General features: G+C 27.2%; 1 protein-coding gene across 1 annotated transcript; it reads left to right on the forward strand.

Moving 5' to 3' along the window:
• Positions 1 to 1,207: 1,207 nt before the first annotated feature.
• On the forward strand, positions 1,208 to 26,380 carry LOC147801850 (uncharacterized). Its single transcript, XM_087155023.1, has 2 exons — positions 1,208 to 1,363; positions 24,989 to 26,380. Exons 1-2 carry the CDS (start codon positions 1,326 to 1,328, stop codon positions 25,257 to 25,259), a joined length of 309 nt encoding a protein of 102 aa, XP_087011149.1. The 5' UTR covers positions 1,208 to 1,325; the 3' UTR covers positions 25,260 to 26,380.
• The last annotated feature ends 542 nt before the right edge of the window (positions 26,381 to 26,922 follow it).

A 26,922-nucleotide genomic window follows, 5' to 3' on the forward strand; every position in this document is an offset into this window, starting at 1 on the left:
ACTTTTTGATGAAACTAACCCGCATTTACGTTACAAGCAGAGGAAAACCATGATAACTTCCCATGGTTAGCCTGACGGCAAAGGGACTCTATCCCATGATCCATCTACCGCAGAGGATATTTCATGTCTGCACTACGGTCAGTGCAAGTCGGATGCGGAATTCCTATCTACCAGCCATTGTATGGATCGATCTCGGTTCAGCGTATTGGAAGGTGAAAGTTCTATTCCTGAACTATTATGAACCTGAACCTGAACTGAGTATCCTGAAACTATTATATTTTGAAAATTAGCAAGTTTCCAATAATAATTGGAATAGAATTTAGTGAAACTTTAATTAATAATGAATTAAGAATGTTGTAACTGTCTGAAGGGAGATAAAAGTAGTCGTAGATAAAATCTTCGATTATAGTAAATGATTTTCTTATTGTCCGTTTGACAAAACCCTCTTTTTCAATAAAGTATTCTAAAATCATTACATTTTGAAAATTAACAAGTTTCCAATAATAATGAGCACAGAAATTAGTAAAAATTTAATATTGATAATGAATTAAGAATGCTGTAATTATCTGAAGGGAGATAATTTCTCTTTGTAGGAAAGATCTTCGATTTTAATAAATGATTTTCTTATTGTCCGTTTGCAAAACACTAATTCTTTTCTAATTAAATATTATAAATTTTTCAAACAACTTTTTAAATGTAACCACAACTAATATGAACAATCGGACATTTATTTCCACAATTTTACAGTAATAAGGATGATTAATTGTTAAAATAGTACTTTAAAAATATTTTTCAGAAACAAAAATTTCGAAAATTAGACGAATTTCATCTCAGTAATATACAAAATGATTAGAAAACAAAGATCAAATTTCAAGGAAAAAAAAAGCCTTTATACATTTTATTAAGATCTATGAACTGTTTTAATTTAAAATAAGTATTATAAAAAGACTTCCACAATAATGATACATTTTGCTTAGTAAAAACTCTATTTTAATTATTCAACATAGCTATTTAGTTAACGATTAAAAATGCATGAAATTTTTAAACAAACATAATACATACACAAATCTGAATTTCGAGACACTGTTCTTATCTATAACTATCATACTTGTAACAAAATAAAACATTTTGAAAGATAACTAAAATTTATCTTTATAAGAACCCTTTTAATCATTGCTACATAAAGAGATCATTATTTTTAATCACGAGTGCATTGTCACAAAAATGACAGAGATAAGGATAATTGGCTAACCGTATCATCAATAAACATTCATATTTAATTTCAGTGGCAGAAGAACGATGATCAATTCTGACAAGAGATACCAATGATAGATTCTTTCTTTCCTTTATTCATGATACTAAGGTAATATTACTGATTATATATATATATATATATATATATATATATATGCATTAAATAGAAAAGAATTACTTTGCAATAAAATTACATTCTGATTTTTCCCAAAAATTAATTTTCTAATTCGAAAGAAATTCGACATATTTCGTGATATCAAGAGTATATATATATATATATATATATATATATATATATATATATATATATATATATATATATATATATATATATATATATATATATATATATATATATATATATATATATATATATATATATATATATATATATATATATATATATATATATATATATATAGGTATATATATATATAGGTATATATATATATATATATATATATATATATATATATATATATATATATATATATATATATATATATATATATATATATATATATATATATATATATATATATATATATATATATAGGTATATATATATATATAGGTATATATATATATATATATATATATATATATATATATATATATATATATATATATATATATATATATATGGGAGATTCTTTGGAAACATGACAATTCGGATCAAAAAATTTCTTCAAAAAGCCTTCAAAATAATCTAAATTTTTTTGTATACTTATTTAATTACATTTATTAATATCTTACCAACAGCAGTGTAGTTTATTGACATTTACTCAAGAAAAATAAATAAAATAGAAATTCACCAAATCTTGAATGCCTTGAAAATGACATATTAGCTTAAAAGTTTAAAAAACAGTCATTTTAAGCTAATAGTAAGTAACTCAACTTAAGCCTTTATGTTAGATGGACCATAAATAGCTTAAATTAATTCTTTTCATCCGCTATAGAAAGAATCAAAAATGTTTTTGTTGCTGATAAATACAGAATAAAACTGTGTACAATAATCAATCATTAAATAAATAAATAACTTTGATTGCATTCAACCATATTACAATCTTACATAAACTTGGTATTAGGTTAATATTTGCTTTCTCTCGTTACATTCAACACTATTTAAGAAAATTTCTGGTAACTGCTTCAATGTCCTGGCATTCATAAGCCAGGATAATGACAAATTTGCCATGTTATAGTATTTAGCTTTACTTTAATTTAAAATTTTGGTCTAAGACGTTTACATTCCGCAGAAAAAAAACAGGATTTCTTGAAATTACTAAGGTAATGTAAATAGTTTATGTTATTAATGATTTCAAGAAGACAGGAAAATGATAATATAAAAACCTACTCACCTTGAAAAATTTTTTGAAATAAGTTTTGAACTAGAAAGTTGGTTCTTTATTCATGCAACAAGACATGTTCATATAAGATGGTATCTAATCAATCTATTAACATAAGTTATAGATTGCTGGCGTTATCTATTTTGGTTATGAATCACTAAATAAAAGTCAGGAAAATGACAGATTTTCATGTGACAAACTAATTATTGACAGAAAAAATGATTTTAAACGAAGTTTTTATAAATAATACCCTCTCCGTATATTCTAGAAATGCTTACAACGTTTGAGATTAAAAAAATTAGATATTGAAAAATTTATGCGAAGTTTTGAAGCTAGTCATTATTGGAAATACTGTTTGTGACATACCAGAAACATGACATTTTGAAATTCAATGAAATTTTATAAATATTCAAGGCAGTCGATGATAGTACAAGGTCATTTTGAAATGCTAACAGCAATGCTATCTATTAAAAATTTTTAAAAAAAGTTATTTTAGTAGTATATCACCCTTAATGCTTCTAAAGTATTTCGCAATTCAAAATATAAAAAATGTCTCAGCATTTATGGAATTATTTGCATTTCTTTGAAGGAATGAACCATTGCTCCTTATTTCTAATTTTAAAAGACAACTCCTTTATGGTGTTGCAGTTTTTACAAACTCGTAAATATAAAAACTTCAAAACCATAAAGCTAACTAAAAATATTTGTTCATTTTTGTTTGCGTACCCAAGCCAAAAATGTACTTTACATTTGATTTAGCACAAAAATCTAAAAATAAATATTTATTTTCTAATAGGTCATTTAACCATTTTTTTAATAATGTAACAATTTCAATAAATTTTATATTTCTCTAGTTATGATTTTATTTTACTTCTTGAGATCTTTAACTGTCTTTAAGCACAGCTGAGGAATAGACAGCCATGAGAGACAACTATTTTTCATCAAAAACTGCTTTATTTAGGGGGAAGATTAATAACTTGATTGAACTTTTTTATTATTTGGCTATAAGCAATAATTAAATAAATCATCAACATTTTTTGAAGCTGAAAATTCATTACAGATTACAATGAAATTACGGTACAAAGTACAGGCATAAAATATTATGAAATCCGTTTTTATCGAAGCACGTTATGGAACAAAAATGTGATAAACCATAATTTTTACAGTAACAATTACAGTAAATTTACTGAATCACTATAATTATTGTTGTTGTAGTTGTTGTACTTCATTTACGTCGCACTAGAGCTGCACAATGGGTTATCACTATAATTAAATAAATATTACTTTTAAATTATGGTATAATGTTTTACAGTAAAAAATAAAAACGGTTTTTTGGTAAAATGGATCTTACGGATGATGCCCCTAAATTACTTCCGTAAAGTGCCGGTACTTTACACCGTAATTTGAACCGAAATTTTTTGCAGTGTATGCTAAATGAGAATTAAACAATACTAAAGGATCTAATTGACAGGCTAAAAAAATATTTTTGCTGCAAATTTATGTGACAAGGCATAGATGTTTTTCTCTGAGTTCCCAGTTTTCGTTCAAAAATGTTTTGACAGATTGTACTGCAAGTCCCTTCAACCTTTTTTTACCGTTGTGTTTTGCTTAGCAAAAGAAAAAAAAAACATGTTTACGACATATGATCGTGGCTGATGATTGAAATAAATCGAAGCGAATTCAAGATTTTTAACACTTTGATTCACAGGTTTATTACTTGCATCTGTTTGTACACTGGGAGATGCCCTGACATATTTATTTGCTGAAAACCATTTTATTGTTATAAAATCCGTCAGCCTCATTTCACACTTGAATGCATGCGTCCACTATCAAATGGAATGCAGAGTTAATACATTGTTCAAAAATATAAACCAGTATATAATGCTTCAGGAAGTGTTAGATATATTTCTAAAAAATTTAAAGAGTAGAAAAAATCATTAAGAACAAATTTATGAACTATCTGAATAGGCGAAAAAGATCACTGTAAACATACGGAACATTTTTTAGAGTTCTCATCAGGTAATATCTAAAAATCCTTCTTCTCACGAGGTCGTCAAGCTAAGATTTTCAGCCCATTTTGTACAATCTGGATAAAAAGGTTTCTTAATTTTGTATCTTATTTTGTTTTTTCTGAATGATATCTTGATATTTTGTGACTTCAACAAAATACGTTTAAATCATGCTGTTTATTTAAACGTACTTACAATTATTTGACAACATTCTGAAATATTTATTCCAGTGCTAGTTAGTTTCATCATGGAGTTGAAAAATTTTTGGCTACCCCTTTCACTTTGCTTCCCTTATTTCATAGACTATGTTATTGACATATATATTTTATAGACTTTACAATACAAGTACAAGATAGACGCTTTAAATTTTTTCCTTATTCTTGAATAATTACTCATCTGAACACATTTAGAAACATTATTATAAATCGAAAAAGGCTTCGCAAGCACAATTTCCTTGAGAAATAAATGTAACATAAGTTTCGTTTTCAATTTTGATAACTACTTCGATTGTTGCCTATATCACTGTTATTAAGTGCCAAATTAACAATGCAATTAAGTAATCAAAATTATTATTTTTGAGATGAATTTAAGTTAATTTGTTTACTTTTTAGTTATACGTCTTTTAATTTATACGTCATTTTATATAGGTCTACGGAAGTTTATAGAAATGGGTCTTTACTACTCTTATTTTATATTTTACTAACAGCTTTTATTAATCTGCAAACGCAAATTACTGTATTGAATATGCTAATATATATTGGCAGATATCTTTTCATTTATACGTCATTTTATATAGATCTACGGAAGTTTATACAAATGGTGCTTTACTGCTCCTATTTCATATTATACTAACAGTTTCTATTAATCTGCAAACGCATATTACTGTACAGAATATGCTAATACATATTGGTACCATACCATATATCATAAAGAAATAACAGTACACTGAATAATGAGAAATAGTACACTGAATAATGAGAAGTGCTCCATAGTAAAACATATTGATTTGTTAGCAAATAAAATGATCGAAGCTCCTAACGAGTGTCCTCACTAATTGAATAGAGTGGAAAAACTTTTATTGTTATATTGACTTTGGTAAGCATTCTCGAATATATTTTATTGATTTATCCGATGTTTGTATGCATGATGCTTAATATTAATTCTACTATTTTTTAATTAAGAAAAGAATTCAAAATATTAATGCAAACAATCAATAAAAATAAAATTAATAAAAATAACATCCAAATGGAAAAAATGCGGTAAGCAGTAGAGAAACCAAGAGGAATAAAACACATAAAACGAAGAAAAATTAGTAAAAATTAAAAAAAAATAGTAAAAATTGAAAAAATGAAAAAATATGACAATCAAGGCTGACGTCATCAGGGGGTACCAGCCCTGAATTGCCACAAAAATGCAAAACTCTTTCTATCGAGAAAGCTAAGACAAAAGTCAAAAATGTTTTCTCTGTACCCCAAAAGTTTTGCCCCGGTCCAGAAAAAGAATACACAAATACAGGAATAAATAGTGAAATAAGTAATACAATGCGGTTTAATTTACAGAAGCATAAAACAGTAGAATAAAAAAAAACAAGACAAATATAGAAGGAAAGTAAAAAAGAAAACTTACTAGTCAAATACAAAATAAAATAAAATACGTTTTAAATACAAAAGCTAATACATTCATTAGTATAAAACAAGACAATTACAGAAGGAAAGTAAGAAAGAAACTTACTTTGATTAACAAGAATCCAAATTACTGAAAATTTCACAAACGACTGCAAAACATAAATACAATAGACTGAAAAATGAAAACAACTCCCCCAAAAGTGCGGGGCTAAAATAAGGACAGCAGTAAAGAAAGTAGTGACGTCATAAAACGAAAAAAAAAAATACGTGACAGAGAAGAATTGAACAAAAATGGAATTTTAATCAATGAAAAAAGCCTAATAATTTTTAATCATTTTCTTAATATTACAATCAATATTACAAAAATGATAAGGAAAACCATTATTTCCTAAGTTTTTTTAAAGGTTATTAGTTGCATCTTGAAAACTTAAAACATTATTACAGATTCTAAACTATCTTCTAGACATTATTACTAATTCTAAACAATTGAGAAAAAACCAAATTTTTGAAAATTTTACTACATAAATTAGTTTCAAAATTATAGAAAAAAATAACTTCAAAATTAAAATTAAAATTGATTTTTCATTCATATATTTTTTCATTTTTTCAATTTTTACTAATTTTTCTAGTATTTTTTAAGTTACTCGAATATGTAAAAATAATATCGAATGTTGTGCTTGATTTAATAACACATATTGAATATCTGCGCAAAACACCAAACCATTAATTTTAAATAAAATAATGAAAATAAATGTTTTTAATTGAACAAACACGTTTAAGAATTTTTTTTTTATGTCTTTTATTTCGAAAATGTCTGGAGACAACATAATAAAAACACGAGTTTTTATTTTCCTTCCGATATTTTGTTTCTTGTCAACATATTTCTTGAATAATTAAATTAATGTATAAAAATTCCAAATTAATACTAAAGTAATTAATAATTAAGTAGTACTAAAGTAATTAATAGTTTAGTACTAAAGTAATTAATAGTAAATTAATTAATACTAAAGTAATTTTAATTTAACAATAAAATGTTATCTTCCTGTGTATATTTTCACTTGAATTGTCAAATAAATGATGAAAATGATGACCGTTTTCAACTGAACAAAGCTCATATTAATTTTAAATGCATCTTTCATTAATTATATAACATTTTACTTTTGTTTCAACTTATTTTATTAATTCCTAAATTAAACTTGTTATATATTAAAAAATAACTCTAAATTATTATTTTTGAAAAAAATTTACCTTTATGAAAAAAATAATCTTTTATCTTTTTTGTTATTTTGTGTAAGATTTTAAATAGAATCTTACTCATAAAGGATACAACTTTTATAGTTTTCTGTTGAGACAATTATAAATCAGAATTAAATTTTATTAAATACTATTAATTATTTTAATATTAAGAAATAACTCTAAATTTTTATTAAAAAATGTAGTTTTATTAAAAAAATAAACTTTTATCTTTTTTGTTATTTTGTGTAAGATTTTAAATAGAATCATATTTGCTAAGAATACAACTTTTACAACTTTTTTATTGTTGAGACAATTATCATTCAGAATTAAATTTCAATAATAAACCTGCATAATACTCTTTTTTTTAATTTTAGTTTGAATATTTTAAATATGTTAAAATAAATATATTGTGCAAAAATAAATTTCAATTTTTAAACGATTATATTATGTAATAAACTCTTAGCCATTCGATCAATTCATTGGAGCAAATTAAAAACATGGTTATTCCAAACACTACTATAAGTAAAACGAAAATACAAAAAGATTCATTAAAAAATTGTCAAAATTGAACAGAATACTAAAGAAAATAGTTTCTTATACCTTCATAATACATTTTTTAAATTTTAGTTTGGATATTTTAAATATGTTAAAATAAATATAGTGTGCGAAAATAAATTTCAATTATTAAACGATTATATTACGTAATAAACTCTTCGTCATTGGATCAATTCATTGGATCAATTCATTGAAGCAATTTAAAAAACATGTTTATTCCAAACACTACTATAAGTAAAATAAAAAAAAAGATTGATTAAAAATGGACCGAAATTAAAGAGAATATTAAAGAAAATAGGTTGTTAATCGAAAGACAAATATAGAATTCTAAATAAAGTGCTCGTATTTATGTAAAAACATTGTAATTGTAGATATCCCCTTTAACATTATTGAATGATACAATAGTCATCATTAGTGAGGAACCAAGACAAAGAAGGGTAGTTTGTTCCTGCTTGTTGTTCGAGCACAATATCAAATGAGGACAATAGTATCAATCAACCTTCCCCACCATTCAATCAATGCTACCTTATTAGCTTTCCTTTTTTAGTAATCTTTTTGTGGTTCCCTTTCTAAAATTTCATTACTATTTCGAATAAAGAGGACAAATATATTACGAAAAATAATATTATTTATTAACAATTGGAACTATTTTCTAAAGTAGTTTGTAATTTTCAACAAATTTCTTATGTTCCCAATTTAATTTTGAATACAAAGCAATTATCACTTAAACTGTTTTTATAACAAAACATTTCTTATTAATATAATGTATATCTTAAATAATTGCCCTGTTAATAATTGCTTTGCATTAAACTAGTATATAATTGTTTGTAAATGTATTTTATTTCTTGTTAATATTACAGAATTAGTATCATAATTTCCCTGTTAAAAATATAATAATTCTTCATAATTGTAAATAAACTTCTCTTGTTTCCTTTTTAATTCCAAATATGAAGGAAACATCACTTAAAATGTTTCTTTTTATATTAAAATATTTCCTACAAATATGCTAATACTATCTAGTTTGAGAATTATTGCCATGTTAATAAAATGAAACTAGTTTGTAATTCCTCTTGTTACAAAATTAATATCGAATGCGAATAAAATATAGCGTAAAAAGTTTTATTTTTATGTTTTCGTTAACAGTAATATATATATATATATATATATATATATATATATATATATATATATATATATATATATATATATATATATATATATATATATATATATATATATATATATATATATATATATATATATATATATATTTACGTGATATTTGATTTGAATGATTTGAAATAAAAGGGAAATGTGACTGAAATGCTTTCTGACATTAAAATTTTTAATGTAAAGTTAATTGAAATTAACATGTTGCTAACAAAGTAGTTAAAATCTATCAGTAAATTGAGCTTTAAATTAATTGGAATTTAAATACGTCATATTTATGCTATTTAAAATATGCAATAGAAGAAAAAAATGTTTTAAATATATTTACTAAAAAGAGCTTTACAAAAGCAATTTTAAGGATTGCTTTTCGAATGCATGATTGTGAATGCATATGCTTTATGTATCACATGTGACTACTACTTGAGTTTTTTCATTTATTTACAATTATTATTATTTCAAAATAAGTAAACTAGACTTTTTTTTCAAAATTTGTGGTTTACACAATCGACTTACCCCATATTATTTTACGATGCAAAAGAGTATATTATAGGTCTTATTTTCAACATGAAATTTTTTGCTTTACTGGAAGGTTTTTTCTAAAATATGATTTCTCATGTAAGTAAATATTTTTTTCGGTTTAATGGTTTCCAATAACAATCTCAGAAATTTAAAATTAAATACAAAACCGCGTGGTTTTTTGAGGAACCGTATGAACTTTCAAATATATGACAAAACTGCTTCCGCATCACATCAGAGCATTTTGGAAGTTTATATTACTATCAGTCTGTAAGGTAAATATTAGTGCAAAATGCAATCTTTACAATAACATTTAATCATTTGCATTGTATGGCGGGATGGTACAGGTGTAAGTGTGTCCTGGGTTTACTTTTCATCATTGTTAAAAAACTCACTCTAATTAATTTTGAAAATTAAATATACCCATTTTAATGAAATTTTCGTATTCCTAAAGACACGGTTTCTTTTAAAATGATAAAAACTTCATGAGTATTTTTTAGTGAAAATTTATGGATCAGAAAGTTTCTTAATGGGGTTTTCTTTGAATGAGTTTTAAACAAATTTGTTTCTCTAAATTGAGTCCACTATTTTAACCGACTTTTCGATCACTTCATATTAACCAGAAGTGTCATTGTTAGTGGATTTATTGCCTTTGAACTTATTCAAGATATCAAAATTTCATGTTTTCTAACATATATTGTAGAGATTCATATATGCTGGTTTATAGTAATTTAAAGATCTTGTGAGCTGTCAAGTGAGTCACCAAATCATTAAATTACTATATAACAGCTAGTTCCAAATCATTTGAATATGAAACAATAATTATTAGACAACATGCATGTAATTTAGTTAACCAAATAATATAAAAGATTAATATAATTTAGTAAACCAAATGTACCTGTTCAAAGGCACACGAAGAAGCAGTTCATTATAGGGAAACGACGTGCTTATGGATAAGCTATCGATTCTACCTCCACTTAAGGTTTGTGTCAATATTTATTGCTCACCCTGCATATATTTTCACTTTCTATGTTATGTTATGTTATATTATGTTATGTTATGTTATGTTATGTTATGTTATGTTATGTTATGTTATGTTATGTTATGTTATGTTATGTTATGTTATGTTATGTTATGTTATGTTATGTTATGTTTGGAAAATAATTTAAAATCCTAAAAAATTTCATTCTTAGTCAATATATAACGTTTTCCTATTTATAAAATTAATCGATTAATACAAATTATTTTAGTTTTTCAAAATTTAATAGCTAATATATTATCATATTTTTCACAGTTCTAATGTTTATTTCTGTTGTGCAATGCTTTAAATGAAGTTTAAACCATTTGTTTTTAAAAATTAGTTTACTTTCTTCTAAATTTATCAATGAGATATTTATAAAAAATAATTAATTGTCTACTTCATTAAAATAATACTTATTGCTAAATACTTATTAATGAAAATAATACTTAAACAAATACTTAGTTTTACTGTTCTGTTATTTATTCTTCCTTTTAACAAATGTACCGTTTAACTAATTAGATTTTTTTTTTAATATTCATAAATTCTATTCATATTTTTGTCACTTTATTTAGATCATTCTTAAAAAAAAAGAGTTTTACTATTGAATCCCTTTTTAAAAAAAATTAAATGCGCTAATTAAAATTATACACATTTTCATGAAATATTTTTGTTTTAAAAGAACCCATTATATTGTGGTTCAGACTGCATGGATAAATTCTATTTAAAGAAAAATTATGTTCACAACAATTACTGAACTACACTGTAAAAAGTTCCAGATCAAATTGCGGTAAAAATTACCAACACTCAGTGTGCCGGTATTTCAGTGTACAGTATGACAAAAATCTGTCATACAGTAATTTTCATAGCGCTACTTACTATAAAATCACTGTAATTAAATAAAAGTTCCTGTAAAAATTATGGTATAAAAATCTATGGTTAAAATGGGTTTTACGGTAAAAGAAATCTTACGGATGATACACTCATGGCTCCAGTACCTTTTACCTTAATTTGATCCGGAATGTTTAACAGCGTTAAGTTTAGATTTTGGAACGAGATTTTTTCTTTCTTCTACTGTTGAAATGTGTTTGGTATTCTTAAATGGATAAAACAACTTCTAAACTGCTCTCCCTCCATGGTACCATTATTTTTTTTTTCATAATTTGATCCGTAATGTTTAACAGTGTTAAGTTTAGATTTCACGTAGTTGGAACAAGATTTTTTCCTTCTTCAACTGTTGAAATGTGTTTGGTATTCTTAAATGAATAAAACAACTTCTAAAATACTCTCCCTCCATGGTACCATTACTTTTTTTCTTAATTTGATCCGTAATGTTTAACAGTGTTAAGTTTAGATTTCACGTAGTTGGAACGAGAATTTTCCTTTCCTCTGTGTTTGGTATCCATAAATAAATAAAACAAAATCTAAAATGCTTTCCCTCGATGGTACCAGTACTTTTTTTCATAATTTGATCCGTAATGTTTAACAGTGTTAAGTTTAGATTTCACGTAGTTGGAACGAGATTTTTTCTTCCTTCTACTGTTGAAATGTGTTTGGTATTCTTAAATGAATAAAACAACTTCTAAAATGCTCTCCCTCCATGGTACCATTACTTTTTTTCATAATTTGATCCGTAATGTTTAACAGTGTTATATTCAGATTTCATGTAGTTGGAACGAGAATTTTCCTTTCCTCTGTGTTTGGTATCCATAAATCAATAAAACAATTCTAAAATGCTTTCCCTCCTTGGTACCAGTACTTTTTTTCATAATTTGATCCGTAATGTTTAAGTGTTATATTTAGATTTCGCATAGTTGGAACGAGAATTTTCCTTTCTTCTGTGTTTGGTATCCATAAATAAATTCTATCCATAAATAATAAAACAAATTCTAAAATGCTGTCACATAAAAAATAAGTAATTAATATTTCGGCGATTATTAAAAAAAAGATCCCTGTAAAAAGGAAATATGAATGTGATTTCTTTTGCTTGGTCATAAGAAGTGTTCATTTTTAGTTGAAGAAAAGAAAGCAACGTAATCTAGTTCTGGTCATGTGACTCCTTTATTTGAGCGTCAAATCTGTTTCCGGAAAGGCTATTGTCCAAGGTTTGGATAGAAAGCCGTTGACAGGCCTTCACAAAAACTTGCTACAAATAGGGTCAAGCGAGGTGAAGCATGTAATCAGTTAGGTGACAGGGAAAGGTATTAAGAGCTCGGCTGGATGTGACAATCAGCACTGACCACTCCAAATCCTCAGAGAGGGATCATTTCTGCACCAACACCTTCTCTATTTTCTTTACTTCAACTTTTAGATTAAAACTAAAGAAAGGTCACGATTCATATAGTAGAGCCTCTCATTGAATAAAATTGATTAAAGAGGTCGTATTGTAAGAATAAGCAAGATTAAGTTCTTGAAAGTACTTTTTTTTCGAAACTTTCTGTCATTTACACTATAAAAAAAAAAAAAATCTGTCAAAGAACAGAAAATGTCGGTATTTTGAAACGCAGGAACTTTACTGTAAGGCTACATCTCTATCTTGGTAAAGGTCAAAAACGACACATTTTTTTCAGTAAACAGATAAAACCTGTGCTCATTGATATAAATATTATTTGTTAGGAACAAGTATTTCTGTTTCAAATACGAAAAACTTTAGTGTAAAAAAATAACAAACAAGGCACTTTGATATTGTTCTCTCTTCCCGCTAAATATAAACTATAATGCAACAAGTTTCGGTTACTTTACCTCACCTGTTTCATACAAGTAAATCACAATGATAAATTAACGGCTGCAACTATTTGAAGCTCTACATCTCACCTTCTTTGTATCTTGTTCTTATGGCAGTTAAATCATCTAGTTATGAGCCCAAAGGTACTTGGTTCGATCCCAGCCGGCGGTAAACGAACATTTTTTTTTGCAACCTTCCCATACTTAACCTTGACTGCGAACAAGCGACTCAATGGCAAGCACGATTTTGCATCAACTGTACAGACTTTTATCGTGCCTAGACATTCTCAAAAAATCTGTTATATAAGAAAATTTTCAGGCTGATTTTGTAACAAAAACTTTTTGTCAACTTGTTTTTTATATAGCATACAAAAACTCCCTAGCAACTTTGCATTATATGAAGACTATATTTTTATAGTAGCACTTTGGTTATGAATTATTTTAAAATTACTAATTAAATCTAATTTTATCATTATGCAAGGGAATATCAAATTTAGTAAATTCAAAATTATCAAACTGCATTACTAAACAATAAATATGAAAATTACTATATAAATACCATTACAACGAACTACTCAGAACTCAAAAGCTAGATAATTCATGCGCTTTGCTGTTACGTCATTAGGTAACGTTATTTGCTATTATACTACGTCATCTATCAGTTATGCCTTAGTAATCTTTTTCTTTCTGTTAAGTGCAACAGTTTTTTTTTTTTGATGATTACTGGTTAAATATGTATACATGTGTGATTCGTTTTTGCAAATAAATTTTATCATACCTAAAATCCATAAAAATATCAAATTACCATTCAATAATTTCGAGTACAAAAAAAAAATGCTGCTAAAGTTATTTTTATTTATTCTTTTTTATTTATTTATTATTTTAACCAAATATCTTTGGAATCACTGAGATAATTTCTAAACTCAATTAAAAATTGCGTATTCTTATTAAACAGGTTATTGTTCCAAATGTTTTAGCAAGGAATTGGTAGATGTCACGGTTTTCTTAGGCTATATCATGCAGCAGCTAGGAATTTTCATAGAATTAAAAATGCATGTTATAAAAATATATATTTTAAGAAACATTCCTAAAAGTTTAAAAAATTTTTAATTGAAATATGCAGAAAAATCCAACAATAATAAACAAAATTTTCAAACTTTCCTTTCAAAAATAAATAAATTAAAAATTTTAAAAAATGAATAAAACATTATATTTACAGCACGATATTTAAACTTAAATTATACGATTAGTTTATAAAATAAATAAATAAAATAGAACAGTTAAGAAACCTCAAACTCTTTGAACCGAATAATAATAATTAAGAACGGACTCTGGTTTTACTAATAAATTTTAGACAGTAATGACAAATAAAGTTTTTAATTAGAATTCTCCATTTCTATATTTTGCGGGTGATTCCATTAGGGGATTGTTAAGTATAATTATTAAAACACTGATTAAAACTAATTTCCCCGATTATTCGATAAATGAAGAAATATGCAATAAAACTTCTTCTGAATCAACTTGAGAAGTTTTGTTAATGAAATAATCTTCATAAAAGGTTGCATAGAATATCTCATCTATAATTGTTAATAACACACAGTCATAACCATTTTTGTAATGCCCTACTAATTATTATTGAATTCTCGCACCTATTTTTTCTCCCCTCAATATCTTGGCTCCCCCCCCCCCCAACTTCCTCATTGAAAAAATTAATAAAGAATAAAATGCAATATTTATAACGTGGCACTCAACTTTAAATTATGCGATTTATTTGTAAAAAAAAATGTTTAGAAACATTAAGCTTTTGGTCCTAATAATAATAATTAAGAACATTAAAAAAAATTTTCCAAGTTAGTGAGCATAGCTTGATTTAATGTTTGTGAATGGAGAAAAAGTAAGGATTCTTCCTCAAATAACTGAGAAAGTAATTATCGTAGGTGGGGTGGTTTAATTAAACTCATTACGGGTTATATCTTAGCTCGGAGAAAGACTCTAGGACGAGATTATTCCCTAGGCGGCTCATATGATTAAGAGAGGACCGAGGACTTTAATGTCTGCTAAACATGCACTGATAATTTGACTTTTATTAGCTTATGGATCGGTACATCATTAAAAGCTGATAATTCATGCGAGGGTTTTATTTCTTGAATTTAGAGAGGGGACAATTTTTTTTTTTAGAAACAACTTCTTTAATATTCTTCAAAGACTTCAATCAATATATCAATTGTAAATCAATTCTTTGCATCCGAAGAAAACACTCCTTACGCTCAATGTGAAATGAATAAGCTTAAGACATTTTGCAATATGTAATTTAGGTGGTTTTGTAGGGATTATACAGTCCATGGGACCAAATTATTAGACGCACTATAAGAATCTATGTAAAATCTTATTTATCAGTGTGATACTATGCAGCTTTATTATTTTTACGCGGCTGAAACCGGTTTGCACTTGTTTACGTTCGTGTATCAATTGGTTAACATTGTAATGCAATATGTGTAAAAATAAATACAAATAGGAAATATATTAAAAAATACTGAAAGAAATCTCATTACATGTATGTTTAAATATAAAAGTATTGCATATTAATTCGTGCAAAATTTCTCCTAAATGCTTGATCTAGGAGTTCCCTAGTCATCTGGATTAGGTTCAAAATTACAGGGCTAGGTAGTTAAGTGTTAGCAGTCATAAACCCAAAAATTGGGTCTGATGTTCAACGACGATTATAAAATAAAATTAATTGATATGACAAAGATATTGCAATTAGTTTAGTAGTTTGAGTGATAAATGAATCCTTAGACAATGTTTTAATTAAATATTAATCAAAAAGTCGACGAAGACAAATTTCTTCCGATCTAGGAAATCCCTTGTCTCCAGGATTGGGTTCAAAATTACAAGGCTAGGTAGTTAAACGTTATTAGTCGTAAACCGAAAAATTGGGTTGGGTGCTCAACGACGGTTATAAAATAAATTTAAAAAAGAAATTGATCCGACAACGATCATTCTATGCAATGAATAAGCTCAAATTTTTGCAATGCATTTTGCGATTTATAGTTTCAGTGATACGCGAATCCTTAGACAATGTTTTAATTATATATTAATTATATACCAATGACTAAGTTATTCTTTGCCTCAGTCACCTAAAACCATACAAGTGAATAAGTTTTTTAAGTCTACACAGAGTTGCAGAATTTTTTATTTGAGTAGCTCAAGTCCTCGTATCCTTCATATGAGTTAACTAATGGCCAGAAAGCCAATAAAATATTAATTACTCGATATATTAAATCAATCATTCTATGAAATGAATCAGTTTAAAATTGCACAAGGTATTTTGCAATTTGTAGTTAGAGTGTTTCCGTATAATTCAGATGCCAGAATCCATAGGCAATGTTTCAATTCTATATTAAATCTTTTATTTCTGCATCTTTCGCCTCAGTAACACACATAAAGAAATACCTTGATAGTCTACTCAACTTTGTAGAGTTTACTATTTTGAATGACCCAGATCTTCGTATAATTCAAATGCTTGAATCCAATAAGATTATAAAATATTAATTGCTTAATACGATCAAAATATCCATAGTTCATCCCACTCAGTTACTCAGAATGAGCTTAAAATTCGATGCTGCGTAGAAAAATTTGTAGTTTATATATTTATTTATAGTTTTGCATCGATTCTGTCTTCGCATTCTCATATACATAAATTAATAATGTTTTTCCATGTGTTTATTATACACAATAAAAGTGAAAAATCTTAAAAGTTAAAGTGTCATTAAAAAAAGTTAAAGTTAATCTTAAAATAAAAGTGTCAAAAAAGATATGTTTATTTGAAAAATAAATAAATAAATAAAATAATGATATGTTTTTTCAGCAAAAGTGGTCATTTGTTACTGTTTTTGCAACTTTAATTATAGTCTTCATTAATTTATTACTATACATTAAGTGAATTAATCAAGCTTAGTAACTTCTGCTTAAGTAGATAATCAGCAATCAATATTTTAAATTATCATCTACATGAGAATTCATTGCTATATCTTAGGTGAATTCATCAAACTTAGTTACCTCTGCTTAAGTAGATAATCAGCAATTAATATTTTAAATTATCATCGACATGAGATTTCATTGCTATATTTTAGGTGAATTCATCAAACTTAGCAACCTTCGCCTGATTCTCCTCAGGTGGTAACTGTATAGAGTACGAATATAATATAAATATGAAGAGACATTTAGATAATATATATTATAGTATAAAAAGATATTTAAAGTGTAAAATTTCATTCTGTACTACAGTGCAGTCACGAATTTTATTTCCGCACTTTTAGAATTATCATTCTGAAATTATGGTAAAATAACCGGCAGCTATCCATCCATCAGATTAACCATAAAGTTTATGGTAGGAGCGTTTCTTTACCTTTACGGTTTTAAAACTGTTTACAACTGATACGGTTATGAAACCGTGAATACAAAATCATACGATTTTGAAACCATTTACAACTAGCATAGATTCTAAACCGTAAAACTAAAACTTAAACGAACATTGGATCTCCGTGATGCTGAGCTATTTATGCGTGTATGATAGTTTCGTATTTCAATTGTCCAGGGTCACCAAGTGCTGGGTACTAGAAACCCTTCATGTATTGAATGAATGGAAGAAATATTGTGATATCAACTCTGTGATTCGAACCCTTGCTCATTTTTTGGTTCGTTATTTTCAATCCTCCATTCTGAACGAAATGACTTGTGAAATTAAATATACCGTAAGCGTACGTAACTTTGGTCCTTTTTTTGCAATTTTATGCCAGACAGAAAGAAAATACTAGTAAAAAGATTCGAGTATAATTTCTTACAAATGTCTCTTTTTTAGTAAATGATAAAATAATTCATAAGTCAATGAAAAGGCTTTTATAGTTAGTATTTTAAAATTGATAGATTTTTACATTATAGGCTTATACAAAGTAACCGTTAATTGAACAGATTTACCTAAGTACCCTTGAATTGAAATATTTCGTTATTTGAACAAGCAAGGGTAACTAATTAGGATATTATTTTCTCACATATTTTCTATAATATTTTCGCATCTTCGTAAATTTTTCACTACCACACGCACTAAAAAATATAGATACCCATAAAAGTATAAAATCTCATTTAATTAAGTTTCTTTCTATTTTTGCGAAATTAAATATCCCTCTTAAATACTACAGAAAAAAAAATTATTTTCAATTGTTAGATGAAAATATAGGAAAATTTAAGATATAGAAGTAAACTATTCATACTGTTAACTCATTGGATTCTATTAGCATTCATATTTCTTCCATTAACATTATGTGGCAGAAATTTCCTTAAACAGGAAATTTATTTACGTAAAACATAGAGAAGGACATTTAATTAGTTTCAAAATGAATTCAACGCTGTGGGATAAATCTCTCTCGACTCATTCTCTTAAGACTAAATGAACCATTTGCAGTTCTATAATTCATTTGCGAACATAAACTGGCTGCTACCAATTATTCCCACCTCGACACATAATATTTGAAATGGTGCGGAAAAAAACCCTAGTGGAAGGTTTATTTCATTCTTGCATCTCATTTCAACTCATTCTCGAATAATCAGAAAAATTAATCAGTCAAAAGTATTTTTAAAAGAGCATCTTTCATTCAAAATTAGAAATCTTTAACAGGATTAAGATGAGGTGTATTTTCCCATCTTTCGAAATAATTATTTGGTCTTTGTATATTATGTTAATTTGTTAAGCACATAATTAAAAATAATGTTTCAAATTTATGATGCATAATTATTCTTTAATTGGATTTATAATTTCTTGCAAACCCCTCTGAAGAAACTATAAATTCAAATAAATATATTAATCAGGTGTATTTTCTCTATTTGTTTAAAAATTTGTAATTATTTTGTTAAGGGATGATATATTAACAGCACTAATTAAGCACAGATTGTAAGCCCAAAATTAAAGCAAAATAAAAATAGGCTTTAATTAATTTCTTATCGGAACACCTATAAAAAAAACTCTAAATTCAAATAGAAAAATTGACTAAGTGTGTTTATCCTTAACACATTTGCTTAAGAACTTTCAGCAACGATTTAATTTTTCTTACGTATTAACTATAATAATAAGCTAAGCTTATAAAGCCCGAAATTCTTTCTTTAAAGTTTAAGCAGTATAACTGTTAAAAAATGGCTTGAATTGAATCTTAAATTTATTGAAACATATCTATAAACTTGCTACATACTATAAACTCGCAACACCTACATACTATAAACTCGAATAAAAATATTGGCTTGGTAGAAAAGGTTTTGTGTTTTTGTGACTTCCGGTACCCCCTGACAACGTCAGCTTCGGTTGTCATTTTTATATTTTCATTATTTTTTTCTTTAAAATTTTCTACGTTTATTTATTCTGTTTCTACCATCACCATATTTATTCTGTTCTTACCTTGTTAGATGTTTAACACCATCTAACAAGTCTACTAGCTAAAGCAACTAATACACAGAACCGTAATAATCACTAAAACAAAATTATAAAAGAAAACAATTAAAAAGTTCAAAAATAAAAATGAAAAAGAAGGAAAAGTAAGTAAAAAATTATTAAAAATAAAAAGAAAAAAATGAAATTATAGAGACTAATTAATCACGAAAAGATATAACATCTTTTTTCATATAACTGATATAACATGAGATAATATTCACAAAAATTAGAGCTTTCTGATATTGTATAAATATTGCCAAAGCGGTATATATCAATTTAATAGAATAGCTTTTCAATCTTCTCTTTAATATATATATATATATATATATATATATATATATATATATATATATATGTATATATATATATATATATATATATATATATATATATATATATATATATATATATATATATATATATATATATATATATATATATATATATATATATATATATATATATATATATATATATATATATATATATATATATATATATATATATATATATATATATATATATATATATATATATATATATATATAGATGTGTGTGTAACAACTTATAATAACGTTTGCATAGTTATATATACCAATATTCAACCTTATTATACACCTTTTAGATGCTATTTTTTCTTATACATGTCATGATACAATTTTCGTAAGACATGAAAGAATGATAAATGTAAAAAACTGTATTTGATTTGAAGAACTTAAATGGATTCTACAGACAAAATTTCAGTGATTTGAAGATAATAACATGCTGCAATGTTGTTAGTAAAGCATTAAAATTTTTAATTATGAGTTTTTTATTACTCAATGGTAATTTTGAAGGGTTAATATATCGTTGTGAGGAAATGAAGCAACATACTATGGACATACATTAAAATAATGCTGCGACAATATTTCATTGCTCGAACTTTTACAAATATTGAATTTAAAATTTGTTTTTCTGAACTTTATATTCCAATATTAAAATGAAAAATACTAATTTGTAAACTTAATGTTTAGTTTCTTAGAAACAATTTTTTTGAACAATATATGATTATGTTTTAATAGCATGGAATAAATAAAAAATATAAAATAAAGACCTTTTTTTTATTATATCAGTAAAATATATTCTAAAAGATATTTTTCATCCCATAAATTATGCATAAAAAATTCCCTGGAAATACGGAAATGACTGAGTTTGTGAGAATATTCCATGTAATATTTCTGAAATAAATAGACACATAATCGAGTTCTTCAACTGTATTATATTTCTCTATATCTATTGTCCAAATGTGCATATTGAAATACATTCGAATATGTAAGCAAAATTTGCATCTTGAAATTACTCCATTCTGAATTTGTGAATTATTCACAAGTTTAAGTAGATATATTATGAAAACTATGAGAGTTATTTACTTGTCTCCTACAAGAGCAGATTCATGAAAATGAAACTCGATCGCTTCATATTTATTCTACAAAATGCACTATTATTTTCCAAAATTAGGAATATTTACTGAGGCATAATAACGTATAAAAAATTTTATGATTTTCTTAACACATTTTCATTATTATTCCTTTGCTTCAAACAAATCATAGGGAATAATAAAACAGCAATTAGTCTCACGCCTTTTAAGAGTAAAATTTTTGAAAACGCTCAATACTGAAACGCAGTTTTGATATTTTGTCTTTTAGTATTTGACGTTTAAAGAAATTCTGAACTCGTTTATGAGGTACAGTAAAACTCTCACAAGTTGTGATTTTCTAAGAATGAATAAGTAATTAGATCTCTATGTCACTCAATTTGAGCTATGGCAGTGTCAAGGGTTAGGAAAGTGTTTGCGTTACCTATCGTTTTCAAACCTTGTTTTTCAATTAAACAAAAAAGAGTTATTAATAAATATATTTAACGCATAAAAAGCATTAAAGAAATAAAATTTAATTATTTAAAAAAATTATTTCTTTGAGGAAATTAAAAGAATTTTTAAATAATTTATCTTTACATTGTAAGAAAACAAAGACAATCAGAAATTTATATTTTTTCTAAAATGGAAAAATTTGTTTTTTACTGAAGTATTAGTAAATCAGTTCATTCCGTGGAAACAAAATGTGAATGATTTGAACAGTAAAGAGGGCTTTAAGTGTTGCAAATAAATTCTTTTACGTTCATCTAGAACAAGTAGTTTCTGATAAAATTATTAACCACTAGATGGCGTCTCATAATGAAAAAGTAATTCAGAGTCACAAGGTGGCTTATAATGTAAATGCAATACAGATTGATTTAAGAATTTAATGAAGGCAGATGTAAGCCTAATGTACCAAAATAATTTTTTTTATTGTTTGAAATGAGAGCTCATCTTTAAATTTTACATGAGTTCTGCAGAAACGTTCGCTGAAAGTTCACTAAAATAAATTGCATTAAGCAAAACAAAATGTGAGAAAAGTTTTTGCAACCGCAAATTGACACAATTTCTTTTCCAACTTTAATTTTTGTAGAGCTTTCTGTAATGGAAAAATTGTATTTTGAAGCAATGAATTTAAGAGGGTATATCATATTTTTTGGCTATATTTTTACCATTTTTAACCGCACTATAGAATTTATACTTTTAAGATTCAAATTCTAAACTAAATACATCACTGTTGAATAATCTTTCTGTTCTAATTTAAATTTTCTGTAAATCAAAATCAGAATGTTAACCAAAACAGAAAATTTTCACCATTTTTAAACAAGGCAAAAACAAAAATATGGTTATCACAATGGTGTTGAAAGGTACAAATATACATTTACGGAATTCACGATAAAATAGCCGGCAGAAGTCTGATTTCGTATCCGTAAAGTTTACGGAAAGGAACATTTCTTTAACTTCACAGTTTTGAAAACTGCTTACAACTAGTGTGCTAAACAAAATCGTCAATGTAAAACTATATGGTTGTGCAACCATTTACAACTAGCATGATTTAAAAACCAAAAAATAAAACTAAACTAGGCATTGGAGTTAGGTTACATTAATGGATATTGAAGTTAGGATGCAGTTCAGTTATGTTTTGTCAAATGAACTGTGGAATGTCGCTTAAATAGTTTATCTGGAGGTGTGATCTATCCGTAAAGAAATCGAAAACACTAGACTTCTCCTGTTAAGCAGTTTCATGTTGCTGAAATTTATGAATTTTGTGTTCTATAGTCCAGGGTCACAAATTGAGGAGTACAGAACTCTTTTTGTTTTGATGAAATAAAAAAAATATTGTTATGTTAACGGTGACATTCGAACCCTCAGTCAGTAAATCATGAGATTTACAAATTCGCCCTCTCTGCTATTGCATGAACCCAGCTGCAATGAACTGAGTGATTTCATAAGGTGGGTCTAGTTGGCCCAAACAAAATTCTGGTTGTTTAATTATATAAAAGTAAACAGTCAATAAAGGGTTTTTCTCACAGTTAACAGTTTGAATACCATCTTTTTTACTTATTTGACTGTTCTGATTGAATATGATAAAATAACAACTAAAAATATTGTTATTTAGCCATTTTTCCGAGAAATTTTTAACGGCGAATGTGTTAATCTAGCACACAGGTTTTTAACTTAACATGGCATAAAATTATCTTCCCAACAATACCCCTAAATGAAACATACGGATCATTTGGGGCACACAATGCTGGTAAGATGTTCCGTGCTAACCACCCTTAACATAAAATTCCAGAATTCTTATTAAAAATTAAGGATAAAATACTTCATATTAATCATTAAAGAGAAAAGGAGTCTCATAAATCAGTATCCTCGATAGATCCAATATATTGGACTATATTTTGTACAAGTTTATGATTATTATCAATCATTACAATTTTATCTTCAACAATTTTTTCTCTTTTGAGGATCTATGATTTGAAGTTTTGGGTAAATCATTTAAAACTAAACATTTCACAAGATTTTTTAAACTTTAATTTTATTACAGTTTAAATTAGGGAAAACCGATTTGGATTATGCTAAAAAACATTTCAAGCTTAATTAGATAAAAGCAAACGTCTAAAATTAGGCATATGTATAACATTAAATTACCTTTCAAAATATGTTGATAGAAGAATTTAGTTGATATAATCCCTCAATCCAATGATACGGTTCCCAGTAGATCATCGAAGTCAAGCATCACTGACTGCGGTGAGTAAGCGGGTGGGTGACCACTTTGATCAGCCTACGTAGGGACAGAAGATGCGCGGTATCGGTCCACGTTAAACTGTTCTACAGTAAAGTGCTCGACTTCTCACGCAGGTCGTCAGGCTACCAAAGCAGGACAGCTATCCCCTCTGCAGAGGATCAAAATTGCGATGGCATGCTTTCGGATCATCCTCAGGGATGTTTCCCAGACAGTCGCCAATAACCAATTGTGCAGCTCTACTGCGAAGTAAATAAAAACTGCAACTAATTTTAACAGAAAAAAGAAATAAGTAGAGAATTTGGAATGCTACCCATCTTATACCTCTAATTGCGGCAATTGTCTAATAGTGAATTAAGATGACAGCCATGCTTCTAAAAATACCACCGAATCCTTTCCTTCTTTTAGTAGTTGAGTTTGGTTGGGAGGAACTCTTTAAGGTTGTCATTATGAGTTTGTCTCTTTAAGTTTATTTAAAATACTCTTAAAGATATCTAATTTGGAATTTTGATGGAATTTTCATATGTTTAACGAAATAAAACGGTGCATAAATTAGATCGAAATTAAGCTTTAATAGTAAATAAGAAAAAAAGTTCACATTAAGAGACACATTTTTAAAATGAAGATTAAAACACTACAACTATTACTACATCTAGTGTAAATAGGACCGGTTTAAATCATTAGGAAATAACAAGAATGTCAAAAGAACACACTTTTTAGAAAATAAAAATGTTAACATACCTTTTCTACGGAAGGGATCCTAATGTGGTATTGTATCAAAACCTATTAAATAAGTAAGTACTAATTGATCTCAATATTTTGCCCACGCTATTTATAGACAATTTTATGAAGAAAAAAAGAATAACAAATAATTTAACTTCTCTTAGTTGTCTAAATATTTTTTTTCTCTCTTAACAGAAGTCACTCGTTCTTCGTCATAGAAGGTGCCAGAAGTGTTGCTCATTTTAAGATACCTGGTGAACATTTTGCAACCAAAGTGACGAAGGCGAACAACATGACCCACGCCACATTTCCACAGATACTCATTCATAGGGTGGACCACATTTATACACAGCAGAAGACAACACACAAAGAGAAACACCCATGCCCTGAGCAGGATTCGCAGTCAGGCATGATAACCACTCGGCCACCTAGCCGGCAGTTGTCTAAACTTTATACATTTCAATAACGAATTAAAGGACTCAACAAACTAAATATTTTTAATTATCACACTATATCCAACAGGAGGGATTTCTCATTGTCGTCTTTAAACGTGCCAGCAGATTAGGTGCTTTTTCTTAATACACAAGAACGGGTAAAATCTAAGACTGAATATTTTTAATTCTGAGACATAATTTTCTGATTTCGTGTGGTTTTTTGGCGCAAACGAAACCATAAAGTAATTAAACACTGCCCTAAGCTAAGCTGTGCTGTGCTTGTAAAGATTTATCACGGCCTATCTGTGCAGATATTACAAATAAATAGCCCTATTTAAAACCCTACAACTGAGACTTGCAAATCACTAAAAATTGAAAAAGTTTCATCAAAAAGCAATTTCATTACTGGTTTTAAACAGCCGGCTATATGCCGTTAAGAACACCGTTACCTTGTTATGTGGAACCCAGAAGACAAGGGAACTCAAGCATTTAGACCAACTTGTTTCTTGTGGAAATTTTGTGTAAAACAAACCCGCACTTAAGTTATATGAAGATGAAAACCTCTTACAATTAGTCGAACAACGTAACTCTAAACCTCGGAACACATTTTTTCGTCAGCACTTTTGCCCTTGCAAGGTAAAACTCGAAATGACGAGGTATCGTTTAAATTCAAACTTGAGTCAATCCACCGAGCTATTCAGAATGAGGCCGAACTATTCAGAATCAGGTTGAGCTATTTTATTTTATTTTATAAGCGTCGCTGAATAGCCGCCCGATTTTTTGGGTTTACGACCACTAATGTTCAACTCCGTAGTCCTATACTTTTGAACCCAATTCAGAAGACAGGAGAACTCCTGGATCAAGTAGTGGGATAAATTTGCCTTCATGGAGGACTTTTTAAGGACCTATCTTGCATTTGCGCTACACGGAGAGGAAAACCAAGAAAACCTCCCATGGTTAGCTTGATGGCAAGGGGATTCTAACCCATGATCCCACTACCACTGAGGATATTTTACAGCACTGTGGTCGGCGCGAGTCGGGTGTGGAACTCATATCGAACAGTCATTGTTGGAATTCGAACCCGGTTCAAATCATTGAAAGGCAAACTCTCTATCCCCACAGCGGCTCCTCTTATGTGTCATTGCTATAAACTTTGTTTTTTCCCGTGTTTCAATATATATATATATATATATATATATATATATATATATATATATATATATATATATATATATATATATATATATATATATATATATATATATATATATATAACGTCGTTGCCGAGTGGAAGGATTAAAACAGGTCATAGGTCGGGAAGGAGGGTACAAAATTTATTTATTAATTATTAGACAAGAGCAGTCATGAGAATGAGTAAAAGTGCACACGAAAAGTTGCGCTCCTTGGTTATATGTTAGGGAAAATCTTGCAAAGTAAAATCCGTAAAATGTCTTAATTTAGGGAAAGAGGGAAATCTTAGTAGTTGCTATTGGTTTATGAGATAGATCGAACGTTTCCCACACAAGAGCAAAGGGAAAAATGTCCTGCTCTTAATTAAATGCATACTTGAGCCAAAAATAGATTTAAGAACAGGATGTGGCTTTTAAAAGTGTGAGAAAGTATTTCAAATAGAATAATTAATTAGGAAAAAGTTTTATAGCAGAGAAACTAACACAAAAAGATTAATTGAAGCTT

The sequence above is a fragment of the Parasteatoda tepidariorum genome, chromosome 11, assembly GCF_982258835.1.
Source record: "Parasteatoda tepidariorum strain Cologne lab strain chromosome 11, Ptep-v5.0, whole genome shotgun sequence".
Classification (NCBI taxonomy): Eukaryota; Metazoa; Arthropoda; class Arachnida; order Araneae; family Theridiidae; genus Parasteatoda; species Parasteatoda tepidariorum.